Here is a 15,949-nt window from a genome sequence, read left to right as displayed (position 1 = left end):
AGGAACATTCATCAGGGTTTTAGAAAGAGTCTTTGTGGAAGTATACAGAGCTTTCAACTGAGCATGAATGAAGCCTTGACTCAGAACCCTAAACCACAAAGAGAAAAGACTATCAGACTTGTCCCTGTGAGCTGTTGTGTATCATGGAACCATGGAATTGTTCCAGCTGGAAAAGACCTTTAAGATCAAGTTCAACTGTTAGCCTAGCACTGCCAAGTCCACCCCTAAACCATGTCCCTAAGCACAACATCTACTTGTTTTTTAAATACCTCCAGGGATGGTGACCCAACCACTTCCCTGGTCAGTCTGTTCCAATATCTGACAACCCTTTCAGTGAAGAAATTTTTCCTACTGTCAGACCTAAACCTCTCTGGATCTTATCCCTATGGTTCTCTGTTTTCCAGGATCCAAATGGGTAACAGCTAGGCATCACATCACTTTCCCGTAGATTCGTAAGTCATCTCTGTAATCTACCCTTGAAATGTCACTAAAATTCATACAATATCTAGTAACTCTTCTTCCATAACCAGAAAATGTTACATTTCTTTATTTGTTTATCAATTTAGGATTCCACTTAATAACATGTAGTTGTGACAGATGTCTGTTTATTTCACTAACTTTTAATGTAAACAATAGAACAAGGCATTTAGACTCCCTGCATTCATCTGTCTTTTTTAAGCCTTTACAAGAGGATACAGTACATTCATCCCTATGTTGAAACATCTAAGATGGATGTGGTCACTAAATTTGATCAAACAAAACTTAACCATGGTGAAAGCAATTTTCAGGGAGTACATATTAATATTGCAGAGAAAAAAAAAATGCTAAGTAATACTTGTTACACTAATGAGTTATTATTATAAAAGAAATGAGATTATATGTAAAGTAGGAAAAAATATGTAAATGAAATGAAAACTACACTTGAGGCAAAAATGAACTTGCTGAACATGCAGGAATTATTTGATACACCGGTTGAAACTTACAGTCTGAGATTTAAATAAGAATTTGATCTGATCACTCTGTTCTATCATCTAAATTTCTAGCGGGTATCCAAATGATTTCCACCCTCTCATGAACTATAGGGCATGTAGCCCTGGGATACAAGCATTCCTATCTAATAACTGCATCAAGTGATTCACAACACATGTTATCTAGCTCATCAGGTAATCCACTGTCATCAGAAAGTAGTCTGACCTTCCTCTGAAAAGTTAACATGCAAGTTTCCTCAGCTTAAAATCAATAAAGATCTGTGGTGCATACTGCCCTTCTAAAACTTCTTTATATCTTGTAGTTCAAAAGCCACTCTGGGCTGCAATATAAAGGGAAGAAAAATCCTTTATTGGCTACAGGAAGTGTAGTTTTTATAATAGAGAGTGCCTCAGATGCACCTAAAACAATTAAAAATCTGCTCAGGGAAAAATATTTAATGTCTACCAAACACACATTTTAATAAAGATATATATTCATTTTATTTTACAGAGACCTCAATCAAATATTAATAAGCAGTATAAGCCTTTCAAGGGTTTATATTATGGGGTAATAATCCATGCTGAGGGCCATAGATGGCTGACAATACAACGTGGAGATTTAGCACAGCATAATTTACACCCTGTCGTGCACTTCTGTTTAATTTAACAGCAAGAGCTCAGCTCCCCCTCTGTGTTTCTATAAACATTTAACAATAGAAGCTTCATTCTAGAGATTTTCCTTCAAAAAAAACCTGATCAAATTCTTACTGCGACAACAGATGTTCATAGAGCAGATGTACCATAGGACCTGGAAGTTCAATAACTGTCAGTCAGGAGCTGCAGAATAGCTTGTCTGAGTAATGGCATATTGAAAAATAGTTAATTCAACAATCATGAAAAATCAGGAAGGAAAAAAAAAAAAAAAGGAAAATTGAAAAAAACCCCACTGAATCCTAAGGAGAGGAAATACAAACAATGTCCTTAATGTACTTCTAGAGTAATTACTTGATTTTCTCTGATGACACAGTTACCTCTCAGTAAAGCACCCTGCTTAATCATTCCACTTTAAAAACATTAATACAAGAGAAATGTCATCTTGGAGGCTATTATTCTGCAATTAAAAAAAAAAAAATAAAAAAATTGAGTGTTCTGTGTTTCATACAGATGTTTATCACTATAACAGATGTTCTGTCAGTCCACCTGAGCAATGCAATTCAACTTTTGATGTGTAATAGAGATGCAGTATATCTGCAGCAAAGGACACTGGCTTGAGTGACAGGCAACTGTGACATTTGTGTGTACTCACCTTTATACAGTTATATAGGTAGGTTTTATTAAACAAACTCACTGAGCTGAATTTTTAGAAGTGATTTTAAATGAGATTGCTCTACACTGCATAATCAAGCTGAATCAAGCTGAACAGTAGCCTATTAAGACACAATATGAGGTGATGTTACATAGCTGATCTAGTACAGCTGCAAGTAGTTGTTAGTATTAAATTATATCAAAAGAAAGAGAAAATAGGCATATCCGGGTATATTTGTGAACACTACCAATAATGCAAATACGCCTGCAAAACACTGGAATTCATGACAACTGAGTGCTGCAGAATCTAACATGCACAATTTTACATATTTCTTGCCTTAGTGTGGCATCAGCTCATAATGGCATAATGTCGTTTTAAAACTGAGTAGGTGTAGAGATGGAAACACTGTCTCACTTTCATATATTTCTCATTATAAATGATTAACTTTGAACAGGACAGCTAAAAATTCTTAAAAATGAAAATTAAAATTATTTAACAAGAATATTTATCTTCTGTAGATAGAAGACAAATCTTCCAAAAATTCTCTTGCTGATTGTGGATAGAGAAGAAATAGTGTGCAACAGAATGGATTACAGCATTCTTCCATATTATCCTTTTTGTGTGAATTCAGAATTGATGAAAAGTAGAGGTTTATAGCCTTTGGATTCCTCTTAACAGAGATGAGGCATACAGTATGGAAAAAGACACTGCTCTGTCAAGATATTCTAATCTCTGTTTCATTGAAACCTTGAGACGACTTCTGTCAGAGCAGTAAGATGCTATTTATTCATGTAATCAGAGAATGGTTTGGGTTGGAAGGGGCCTTAAAGATCACCTAATTCCAACCCCCCTGCCATAGGTGGGGACACCTCCCACTAGAAAAGGTTGCTCAAAGTCTCATCCAACATGACCTTGAACACTTCCAGGAAGAAAGCAGCCCCAACCTCTGGGCAACCTGTTCCAGTGTCTCACCACCCTCAGAGTGAATAATTTCTCCCTAAATTCTAATCTAAATCTACTCCTTATAATTTTGAAACCATTAACTCTTGCCCTATTGCTACATGCCCTTGCATTTGTAAACATGCATGTGGACATAACTATAATCCAATAAAATGGAAAATCAGCTCCCTGGCAACTAGCTTGTTGAGTAAAATAAGTTACAAGTGCAATGAGAAAGCTACAACTTTTCCGATTGCAATTTAATAAACATAAATTTAATAAACATAGTATTGCAGGGACAGGAGGAGGCGAACTAAAAGCCATGCTAAGATATAGATCTAAACCTTGAATTCCATTATGTACCTAAACCAGATGCAAACAACTCATCTTCCTGGCATGGCAATCAGTAAAAGTCAAATGCCAATAAAACCCAAATAGCGTATGAGGGTTATAATGTGTAGTAAAATCTCCAGACACATTTGGCTTCCCACCGTCAGAGGGATCAGAAGATTTTGTAAGAAAGACTCTCAATACTGATATCCCTAGGTGCTATCAAGTTGATTTTCAGCTGAGGTCAGCACATCCACAAACTCATGGTGGCTAACGTAAAGATAGTGAACGGAAAATCAATGGGCAGTCCTTGTTGTCAATTTACCACCATGTTTTATTGACACAGGGTATTTTCCTGTTTTTTGGAAAGCAGGGAAGTTGATGCCATATTTCAGAACTCACCAACCTAATGATGGCTCTTGCAGGAACTGACATTTACTGAACTCAGTGCAACAGCTGAATAGCAGTGATGAGGTCCAAGAAAAAGAAAACATGCCTGTGTTTCCTCTCCCATGTTGACTACTCAAATAGAGAAGGCTCTGGCTGAAGCCTTTAAATATTTTATTCTTCATGCCTCTCTGCTATGAGATCTTTATAATTTTTCCTCTGGATTTATGGAAATTTTGTCTATGATATAGTACTTTCAGTGTATATTTAAAAAACATATTATCTTTTCAGTATCAATTTATTTTTTTCTCAACTACTTGCTGGTTTTCTCTTAGATGGTACTATACGTAGTCCATGCATATAGTACCAATACAGGAAAACAAGTTGATTCAAAGATATTGCCAATTTTATAATTTTTTACCACCTTTAAATGTTCTTTTCATCATTGTCAGCTCAGACGGGGGAACTCTATTTTCCTGTTTTCCCACAATCTTCTTCAACATTTTGCCTGTGTGGTCCTTTTCCATCACTTTTTGGATCAACTTCCCACTGCTATTAAACATGTTAACACCATTCTCAGAACTTCTTATTGTCTCATGCTGTTCACATAATTACCACTTTATCAATTCTCATAATATTTGAATGTTTAAATTTCAATATATTTCTTATCTTTTTAACAATTTCTCAGACAAACATACTTTCACAATTACTGCCTTAAAGTAAAGCTGCTACACTGTATGTAATCAATAGGCCTTTCCTAATAATGTTTTATCTTGTCTTTTCAACTTTGTTGCAGACATTGAGACATTTGGATAACACAGTCAGAGTTGCAGTAGCTTCCACACCCATGTGGGATCATTTGTTTCCACATGGTAATGCTAATGGATCTGTCAGTGCTGGTATTTCCTTCTCTAAATCAATAATATATATATAAAAGAATTATAATTCGATTGGTTCCTTGACTCTAGTTTGACAACTGCCTTACCTCTTTTACCTTTAACAATTAATTTAAATCCACACATATACTGATACATATATACATATTAAATTAATTTTTACATGTATGTATATATATATAAATTCCAAGTGAAAATAAACTTCAATTACCCTGCTAGTGCTCATAAAAAAACCCCACAAAACAAATAATCAATGGGCATTTGTTAAGTTAAATTAAGTATGCTTTTTCTATAGAAAGTTTTGCTCAGATAGACAAAGGTGTAAAATCAAAACCTTCACATGCATTTTAGATGCTAGTAGTACCTAAATGGGACAAAGCCATTAATCCCCTTAGTAACTGGATATATAGCAAAACAAAACCAAGGATATTTGAGAGAAAAGGCTAAAATGTGAAATTTATCAGTTTCTACCATTAGTCTTTTAGATATACAGGGAAGAAAGGTAAATTATATATTATATTGTAGAAATTTTACCACTGAGTGAGAAATGAAAAGCCACATCATCATACAAATGGTTTTCACTCGTACTGATTAAAGATAGTACTGAAAAAATCTTTGTCAATAGATGTTTTTTCAATAAAGTTACTTTAAAAACATTTCATTGTAGGCACTAAGAAAGTGTCAGAGTCTGTCTTATTACTGCTTTTTTATTGAAGAAGATGCACAGGACACACAAGAAGACATAGACGCACTTTCAGCCTTAACAGACAAAAAGCTTGTAGTTTGCCCTTATCATTTTTGGTAAAATATTTTGTAAGAAAAAATTTCTAAGTAAAATCCCAATTGGATTAATGTTAACGTAACAAGTAAAAAAGCCTGTTCCCTGCATATGGTGTTAACATCTACTGCATATCAGAAGACAGAAATTAAACTTATTGTGCAGTCTTTTCTGACTCTTCTTAGAAATACATGATTTAACTTAAATTAGGTTTTATTTCCTAGCTCCTTCCACAATAAAAAAATGCAACCTTCTTTACATAAGGTAAACACAAAAGGAGGTTTCTTTTGAGATGCATGTTCCCTAAAATTCCAGGGTGTCAGAGATCAATAAACCATTTTCTCTTCCAGTATTTGATGGGCAGTGAGACCTTATCAGTCTCACTGTCTATCAAATCAGCCTCTTTTTTTTCAGTTTGATCTTTTGGCTGACTTTTTTTAAATGGTCCATGGTGATTCCTTTGGAATATGGTGATTGATGCTGATGAGTGTATTAATTGCAGGCTGTCCTAACAGATAATATGACCAACAAGCTCTTCAAGCCAAGAAAAGCCAAGAAAATTATTTTTGCTTTCCACTGGAATTCTAATGAAAAAGAAAATTCGTTACTAACCTCACATATCAAGAGCTCCAAAACAACAGAAATTACTAAATCAAAATGTTAGCGTGGTAGGGTATGATAGCTGTTATATGTATTTTTGTTGTCTTATAAGTCAGAGTAAATCACAGCAGTGAAAATGGAGCCAGTTAACTTATTTTTGTTTACTGGGCATTTTGTCCATCCTTTTGAAATTTTCTTTGTCACTGCCAGTAAGTAGTGTAACAGAAACTGAAAATGTCCACATGCAACTGTTATCTACAATTGCTGAATGTGATAAAGCACTTCCTTTTTGTGACTTCAAGAGGCAAGAGTGAGACAAAAAGTATCTAAAAATCTGAATAATTGCAGTGCAGGCAAAGAACTGATAAACAAGGGTAAAAAAAAAACAACAAACAAAAAAACCTAATTGTTTAGTATGTTTTATTTCTTCCAACTTTAGTTATGCATGCCCATATAGTTACTATTTATTATTATTTTAATTCCTCTATTATGATTTGTGGAGCTTCTCATTAAGAAACAGCAATTAAAATAACAATACCCCTTTCCTTGTGAGTTACACTCAGCACAATTTTATATTACTATTCCATATTAATAATTTGGATCAGGGAAGGAAGAGGAACTGAGAATTATGTCAATTGGCTGAAGATGTGTTGTATGGGAGGTGAAAGTACTTTTCTTCCTCAGATCTGTCCTCTTGAACTCAAGTTATACCTCAGTCCTGCACATATTTCTCTCCTTCTACAAGAACTTTTTTGTTCATTCTGATGAAAAATATTCTCTGCTTATTGTTTCAACAAGTTTCTTTAAAAGAAATCCCCACCATGTAATAATGGTGACATACAACACATGCATACTTAATTAGCTGTTTTAATTTTCTAGACATGTACCTTATGATGTATATCCACTGCAAAATGGTCACATTTTCAACTGTTGCTGTGCTATGCCATAGAACACTCAATTGCATTACTGTAGCACGGGAACAGATTTGATTCCAAATAAATCTTTGAGCACGTTACAGTGTACTGAGGTTAACCCCTAATATTTTTATTGATGCCTTATATAAGTAGTTTTCTAAAATATATCCTGATCCTTTTCAAGAGGTGTGGCTATGACTATGGTCTCTAGCAGTTTGAGCCTCAGAATTGTATCATTTAGCATTTGCTACAGAATTGAAGCAAAGCCTGTAGGTTTGCTTCTTTAAAAAGTAAAAAAAAAAAAAAGAAAAAAAAAAGAAAAAAAGGAAAAAAAAAAAAAAAGAAAATAGATTTCTCAAGACACAAAGATCTGTCCCTTCATCCCATGGATCCAATCACCTGATACACAGCTGTAGAGAAAAGCAGCAATTGTGATTGCGATGTATTTTGCAGGAAACCATTTCTATTCAATTAATCATACATCTTTTCTTTTAAGGCATTGAAGATAGTTAGACGATTCAAGTTGTTCTAAATTCTGCCACAGGCCTGCTCCATAACTTTGGGCAAGTATTGTTTTTTATCCTTTCATTTGGACAATAGAATACATACATTTTTAGAATTTTATAAGAACATTGATGAATACTGAGTAATTCTGTAAAGAATAACAATCCTATTCCCTGCTTGATAATGAAGTGGGTAAGATACAATCCAAAGGAAAGTTATGTGTATATATATGTGTATATATGTATATTTATGCATTAAACATAATTTGTTTGAAAATATTTGGCATAATCTTTGACCAAAAATTCCAGCTCCCTTTGAACTTAGAAAAAAATACCTGCTTCAAGTTAGCAAGGTACTCTCTGAAGAAAATCTACCAAGAATTCCTGATCTAGAATAATGCACAGCTACCACATAATTACATACAGTTGAAATGAGAATTATAAAAGAAAAAAGCTCAAATTTTCCTTTTCTTACCTGCTGGTTTACGGGAAAATTCCTGTTGATTTTTTTAATCTATAAAAATTAATAAAGAAATAGATTAATACCAGGTCACTAGAACAAAAAAATTAAAACATTAGATTTTAGAGCCATATATCAGACCTCCTTTCTAAATGATGTGTATTAAAAAAAAATAATAATAAAAAAATCTTTGACAAGCTCACATGAATATCAGACATTTCTGCAGTCACTTTTGTTTTGCTTTGTGGGTTTCTTTCTGCTGTTCAGGTTAGAGAATTTTTTTTTCTGAAATCTACAGCTCTACATCTTTTGCTTTCTTTCTGATTAGAACCTATAATTTAAACTTGAGTATTTAACTATATAAGTAGTTCGGAACAATTTTTTCCATCCACCAAAGTCACCAAGCTTTAAAAAAAATTCTTTCCTTAGAAAATGATGGAAAATTGGACTGGAATAGCCTTTGAAACACCCCTTACACTTCCCTTAGATTCTTAGGTGCAAAATCAACTGTGCTATATCTGCTTTGATAATAGTTCAAAAAATTATTTTTCTTAAAATGTTCTACAATATCCCCACATAAAGACAAAATGAGCCTGAAACCCCTGATTCATGCAGAGTTTGTATTTAGCCCTACAGATTGACTCCATCTAAATAAGCATTGCCATCTTTTTGACACAAAAATGTCCAATACGAGGAGAAGTAAGTGTAGGACATACCCATTCCTTCAACTAATAAATGTGGGCTTTTTTCATTTTAAGCGTAAGCCCTGAAAGCTTCTGAGCAAACCTAGTAAGTCTACCATGTACATTCATGGCAGATACTTAATACACAGAATTTATTTTTTGTTCTCTTACATCAACTTTTCTCAATTGTTTTTGTAGCTGTTGGTAAACAAGTAAACCACCTTTAAATTAAAAACATTGTAGACAGGCCCTGAAACCAGTGTAACATTTACACTTAACAAAGTTATGACATATTTTTAGAAGAAAAGCAGAATCACCACTGAATTTCCTTCAATGTTTACAATGTTATCTCTAAACAACTACATGCTGAGATGTGAGTGGCACTGTATTTTGAAGGCTTTAAAAACAGACTGTTTGCTGCAGTGTTAACCTTTTTGCATTCTTCATGCAAATACTAAGAAAGTCTGTAAGTCTGTCACTGACATCCTATAGTTTCATTATCAAAGGATAATTCTCAATGTCAAGAACACACTGGCAAGCAATTTCAGTTGGTTTTCAAATATATTCTGAATCAAAAGTGTCAAAAGACCATATCCACCCTCCTTTCTTGCATGTACACCAGTCTCAGTTTCCTCCTTTTGTCAACATTAAGGGGAAGCATCAGTGGAGCTAAGACAGTTGGTGGGCAATATTTAAAATAAGAATTCACACTTTACAAGATACCAGATATCTTACATGATTTCTTGAAAGAAAAGGTGGATGAAAACCATACAGTTTTTACAGAAAAACAGAGATTTCAAGACTTTTGGGATTTATTCCTAAATCTGACACAAAATATTCCAGCATGATAAATCCCTGTTTGTGTTAGTAGATACTATCAAAACACCTGTCAAAATGTTGTATTGCCTTCTAGTTTAATCAAAGATTACAGCCAATGCAGGGAAAAAATTATGTTCTGAAAGAATATCATCAAGAAAAAGATTGTACCATTCTAAACAAGATATTGAAAACATCTATTTAGGGGCAAGTCACAGTTACATAATAAATACTCTGATTGTATTTTTGTTTACTTTGTATAGAGAGATTAGATTTTTTAACAAAAATTAAGTACATTAGGAGTCTTGTGTAGTTTTAAATGTTCCTAGGAAATGTTAACACATGATCCAAACATCATTTTCTCATTCACAAATTTCCAGATAATTTAAAAAGTAAAATCTAAGCACATACTTTGCATGATTGTTTTAACTGTTGTTACTTTGGTGAATTAACTAAACATGTTTATCTTTCATATAATGTGATGATGATTTCTTGAAATGTACTACTGTTAATTATGTTTGCAAACAGCATTGCAGACGTTCAGTTCTACCAGGAACTAAAAATTGTTAATTACTTTTAGGAACACTCTAGATTTTTATCATTCACATGCATAAATATTGGATGTTACATAAAACCCAAAGAAATTCTGAAATTAGGCAGCAGAAATAACTGGTTTTTAAAATTATCAGACACACTGTCTTGAAAATACAGAAATAAAAACCTTAGCCAATATTTTTCTTCCTGGCATGTTACAAAATACGCTGAGTAAAATTTAACCTACAGGTGATCCAGATCCACCAATCATTAAGAATCAAAATCTAAGAGAAATATTCCTTCAGTCTTCCATAAAGTTACTGAATTTATTGTAATACTATTATTTATTAAGCACAACCACAGCTCACAACACTATGCAATTGATGTAAATGAATAACATTTGTTTTCATTAGAAGACACCAATCTAATATACTGCAAACAAATAAGCACATAATATTTTAAAACACATTGGCAGATACTACAGGAAGAAAGAAAGGCAGGTGCTCTGAGAACATTCTTAAGAAAGATGTGTTTACCCAGAGTGATAAAACCTCAAGAGTGGCATAACAGAAGACAAATGGAGAGACGAGTAGACAAATATATATTCTGAAAGCAGAAAGTATTATGAAAGCTGAAGTGAAGCTAGCAAGAACTAACTGCTTCTACTTCATGTTCAGAAAAACAGGTGCTGAGGGGTGAAATTGTATTCTGGGTCAACTTCCTTGAATTCAGATTAGGAAAAAAAGGTCTAACAATGCTATAGAGGAAGTACTTTGGGATTTGAAGATCACTTAGACATGGAAGGAGAAAGAAAGGGTAAAAATAAGGTCTCTGCAGTATGTTGTATCTGACTAGTAAACAGACGTGATGTTGATAAGAGACAATAATAATGGAAGAATAGATTTTAGCAGAATCTACCTTAGAAAAATGGTTTGAAGCATAATCGATTGAGATAAGGGTACAAACATGCAACTAGATATGTTCCAAAAATTCCACTGGCTAAATATGCTAGGACATAGCTACAAAAAATACTCAACAGGGAGATGATTCTGCATTGGTGAGGCCGCGTCTGGAGTCTTGTGTCCAGTTCTGGGCCCCTCACTTCAAGGACAGGCAACTGCTGGAAAGAGTCCAGCGCAGAGCTACTAAGATGATTAAGGGAGTGGAACATCTCCCTTATGAGGAAACGTTGAGGGAGCTGGGTCTCTTTAGCTTGGAGAAAAGGAGGCTGAGGGGTGACCTCATCAATGTTTACAAATATGTAAGGGGTGAGTGTCAGGGAGACGGAGTTAGGCTCTTCTCAGTGATGACCAGTGATAGGACAAGGGGTAATGGGTGTAAATTGGAGCATAGGAGGTTCAAGGTGAATATCAGAAAAAATTTTTTTACTGTGAGTGACAGAGCACTGGAACAGGCTGCCCAGGGAGGTTGTGGAGTCTTCTTCACTGGAGACATTCAAGACCCGCCTGGACGCATTCCTGTGTGATGTACTCTAGGTGACCCTGCTCTGGCAGGGGGGGTTGGACTAGATGATCTTTCGAGGTCCCTTCCAACCCCTAGGATTCTATGATTCTATGATTCTATGATACAAAGTGAGACATGGTGAAGAATGCACCATGGCCAAATACAGTAAATTTTGTGCACTTAGATGTTGCTGCCACAGATGGATAGTTTTCACAGTAATGTTTGCATCTGCTCTGCAAAAGCAACAAATAAGAACATAGACCACATCACTCCTCAGCAGAGTGAGCAGATGAGAAGGCTTTGACTTCAGGTGTGCACAACAATTGCAACATTTGGTTGTTTAGGGTTTTTTTTTATTATTATTTAATTTAATTTTATTTAACTGTCTTCATACCAGAGAAGATGTAATCCAGAAGAATACCCTTCCATACTACAATAATTTTGTGTGCATTTTACCATTTTAGTGTTGCCCTTTGCTGGAATGCAGCTGATTAAGATCACAAAAGATGGATTTTAAACTTTCTCATTTAGTTGAAACTGAACTAAATTGTTCACTCCTCTGAGAGCTACTATTTCAGACCTTCTTTGAGCAAATCACACTATAGTAATTACTCTCAGATTGCATAAGAGGATTTTAAAGTGTGATCTCAAAACCACTACTTATTAGGGGTTTATTTGACCTATTTTTACCTATTTATTTTAATGAAATTTGCTATTGAAATGTAATCACAGGATCCGCACAAGATTATGAGGAAATGTGTCTTTCAATGAGCACATACCTCCCCAAGGACTCTTAATGGCATTATGATCTAGAGATAACAGCACTGATTCCAGCTTTCTCCAGTTCTTAAAAAAAATTAATAGAAGCATCATATATCTGAAAACAGAATACGTGAACATTTATTTAGAGGAGAGGCTTCAAACAACACTAACACATAAGCATAAATATGACCTCTTTTAGAGTCTATTCCTATAGAGCCCTGTAGGCTGAATCATTCTCCGTATCATTTCTAGATGAGAACTAAAGTGAGAAAAAGATTATATATGTTTCAACTTACATAATAAATGTTATAAAATCTCTCTTAGAAGTAAAAAATTACAAAAAAAGATCGTATAGGCAATTAATACACAGTAGGCACAATTCAGCAAGTCCCTTATCAGCTGAATGAAGAAGTCCTGAAGTAGAAGCTGGCTGGAAAGACAAAGGAAAATAGAGCTATACTTTTCTATTGCCAGAAACAGGACCAGATGCTTCAGTATTAACATATAAAGTTCACATGGATCATCATAATCCATTTGGAAATTAAACATTTTCCTTTGAATTCTACATATAAGCAGAGGAAGAGACACCTGAGATAGTCTTGAGGTCTCATCTGGAAAGCACTCCAATAACTCTACTCTTGTACTGACTGCGTGTGTGTTAGCCAGTTGTACCAATTATACAGAGAGCTTGAATGTTTTGGTTACATCCCATACACGCAGATGTACACAGAAGCACAAACACAGGCTGGGTGGAGAATGCTTTGAGAGCAGCCCTGAGGAAAAGGACTGTGGGGGTGCTGGTTGATGAGAAGCTCAATATGAGCTGGCAATGTGTGTTAGCAGCCCAGAAAGCTAAGTATGTCCTGGACTGCATCAAAAGCAGCATGGCCAGCAGGTGATTCTCTCCCTGTGCTCTGCTCATCAGACTCCACCTAGAGTACTGTGTCCATTTCTGGAGCTCCCAAGGTAAGAAGGACACTGAGCTGTTGGAGCAAGTCCAGAAGAGGGCCACAAAGATGATCAGAGGGCTGCAGTACCTCTCCTACTAAGACAGGCAGAGAGAGTTTAGGTTGTTCAACATAGAGAAGACACTAGAAGGACCTTATTGTGGCCTTTCAATACTTAAAGGGGCCTACAGGAAAGCTGGGGAGGGACTTTTACTAGGGTGTATAGGAATAGGACAAGAGGGGAATGGTTTAAACTGAGAGAGGGTAGATTTAGACTCGAATTTTGGAAGAAATTCTTGACTGTGTGGGTGGTGAAATACTGACACAGGCCACCCAGAGAAGCTGTGGATGCCCCCACCCTGGAAGTGTTCAAGGCCAGACTGGGCTCTGATCAACCTGGTCTAGTGGGAGATGTCTCTGCCCATGACAGGGGAGTTGCAACTAGATGATCTTTAAAGTCCCTTTCAACCCAAACCGCTCTATGATTCTAAGATATTTGATAAATACTTTTGGAGACAATAAAGCATGTCCAGTAAGACTCAGGAATGCTCCTAAAACAACAAATCAGTTGAATAAAAATAATAACTAACAGAGGTCTTGAACAGAGGTATGGAAAGAAAATATGTGTATATTGAGAGTTATGATTAATTTATGGCATGTAAGAGCCCTACTGAAGGATAAGAGGCTACCTCAACTATGACTGCACACCTGCAGATCATCAAACTTCATTTGCTTTCTCACTCCAAAGGATTCACTGATGCACTGAACACTACCAGCACACCAGTAACAGATGGATAGTACAAAGAAATACAGATTTGTGCCTAACAGATGAAAGTATAGTGGGATCCCTAAATACAACCTATTCTTCACACATCTGTGATGTTCCAATAGTACTGCAATTACTTAAATAAATAAATAAATAATCACTATAAATAAATAAATCACTTAATAGATTAATTATTTCAATTAACCCCACAACATTTAACACGGATTCCTGAATTTGGACGTTACCTTAATGATAATATTGCTGTTTTGCTTCTTTAGTGAAGGTACTTGTGTTACAAGCAACACAGTTTAACAACACCAAATCTCCATAATTAAAATACCAGCAGCAACTTGCATAGTATTAAAGAGAGAATGGTAACATCTGAAAGCCAGTGCCTGAAAAGGCTATTACGGTCTCATCTGAAAGTGAGAAACATATGTCTCTCTACTGAAGATTTACTAGAAAGACTGTGAACAATAAGAATTGAAAGAGTATGAAAAAAAAAATTACCCAGAAGGATATACAAGTCACATTCTTCAGATAATGAAATGCAACTGGATAATTGTAGTTTATATCATAATAGTATTGGAGTATGATTACTGCAGTATCAATCACACTAAGGATAAAAAAGCTGGTGTACATAATCAGTAAAACATCTGCTCACAAAACAGTGAAATATATTCCTCTTGAGTACCTCTTTCATCTGCAATTTAAAACAATTTTACTATCCACCAAAGAAAAACAGTTTGCAATGGAAATCCATTTGAGTATTTCATAGGTATTCAAATCCATTTTACTTTTGGTTAAGCACATAAATTCCTGAGTAAAGATGTAGCGTATCTAGCAATTATCAATCCAGTCTTCCTTTGCAGATATCAAGGACTTGCATCTGAAATATAATTAATCCACATTCCCCTATCTAATCGTTTAAAAATTATGAATGCTAAGGCACTCGTATTCAAAATACTTTAAGTATAAACCTTTCATATCTTCTATAGCTCAAAATACTAGACTCTATAAAATATCAGAGGCCTGAACAATACATATTTTAGTATTTTTTTCTGAATTACCAACATTCAAGGAAGTATTTGTCAAAATTCCACCCTATTTCTCAATAACGTATGACTGAAAAGCAACTCAATAGATCAAAGCTTTTTGCCCAACCCATTCGTATAGTCCTGCCATGATGGCATGCTCAATGTCTTATGAGTCAATCTATTAGCAAGTACAGCTCTACTTAGCATTAAACATTTCTCTTGTATCTAAACACTTTTTGTGCTTGCAGCTTAAGCCCATGTCATGTAATCCATCACAAAGACGTAACTGCTTGCTCTTTCTGTAGCTTTTCTAAATTTCAAACATTATGCTTTTCTTCAGACTAAGCAGTTCCATTTCAGTCTGTATATCTTTTCAAGTTTGTCCTATTGTCAAAGAAGGCAAAGTCTTCTTTGGTGACACTGCTTCTCTAAATGAGCATTCCTAGGACACATTTGTTCTGCATTACCAGGAGGATTGAGTAGCACATTACAATAGGGCTGACCCACTCCACCTTTCTCCAAAAGACTTGTAGTTACTTGTTGTCTGCTTAGAGTCACACTGAAATCAGACATGCCAACATGAATGAGCAGTTCCAGTTAAAAGTCATTTGGATAGATGGCTTTGGCAGCATCCTTCAGATTTGGGCTCCTGGGAGAAAGAATGTTTCCCACAATGTTAGCTCCAGTCACTAGACTCAGTTTTTCATCATACACAGGAGTGAGTCACCCATGACCAATACATCTCTTCCTCACGGGAAGACTGATCATTAATCTCACAGCTTTTCCAGCCTGCCAGGTTTTCGTTTTATTTTTTCTCCACTCTGTCATTAGGCTTGAAAGTTTGGTTGCTGTGGGCAGC

The 15,949-nt window shown here is 35.1% G+C and overlaps 1 protein-coding gene across 2 annotated transcripts in view; it reads right to left on the bottom strand.

Annotated features, from left to right (window-relative positions):
- SNTG1 (syntrophin gamma 1) overlaps positions 1-15,949 on the bottom strand; it is a 158,750-nt gene that overhangs the window by 64,161 nt on the left and 78,640 nt on the right. For both annotated transcript variants that reach the window (XM_051611904.1, XM_051611905.1), the window contains exon 11: positions 8,097-8,135. In XM_051611904.1, coding sequence (XP_051467864.1) covers positions 8,097-8,135 — 39 coding nt within the window. The remainder of the gene's footprint in view (positions 1-8,096; positions 8,136-15,949) is intronic.

This window comes from Apus apus, chromosome 2, assembly GCF_020740795.1.
Source record: "Apus apus isolate bApuApu2 chromosome 2, bApuApu2.pri.cur, whole genome shotgun sequence".
Classification (NCBI taxonomy): domain Eukaryota; kingdom Metazoa; phylum Chordata; class Aves; order Apodiformes; family Apodidae; genus Apus; species Apus apus.
The sequence above is the reverse complement of the archived record's forward strand: the minus strand, read 5'-3'. Positions and strand labels throughout refer to the sequence as shown.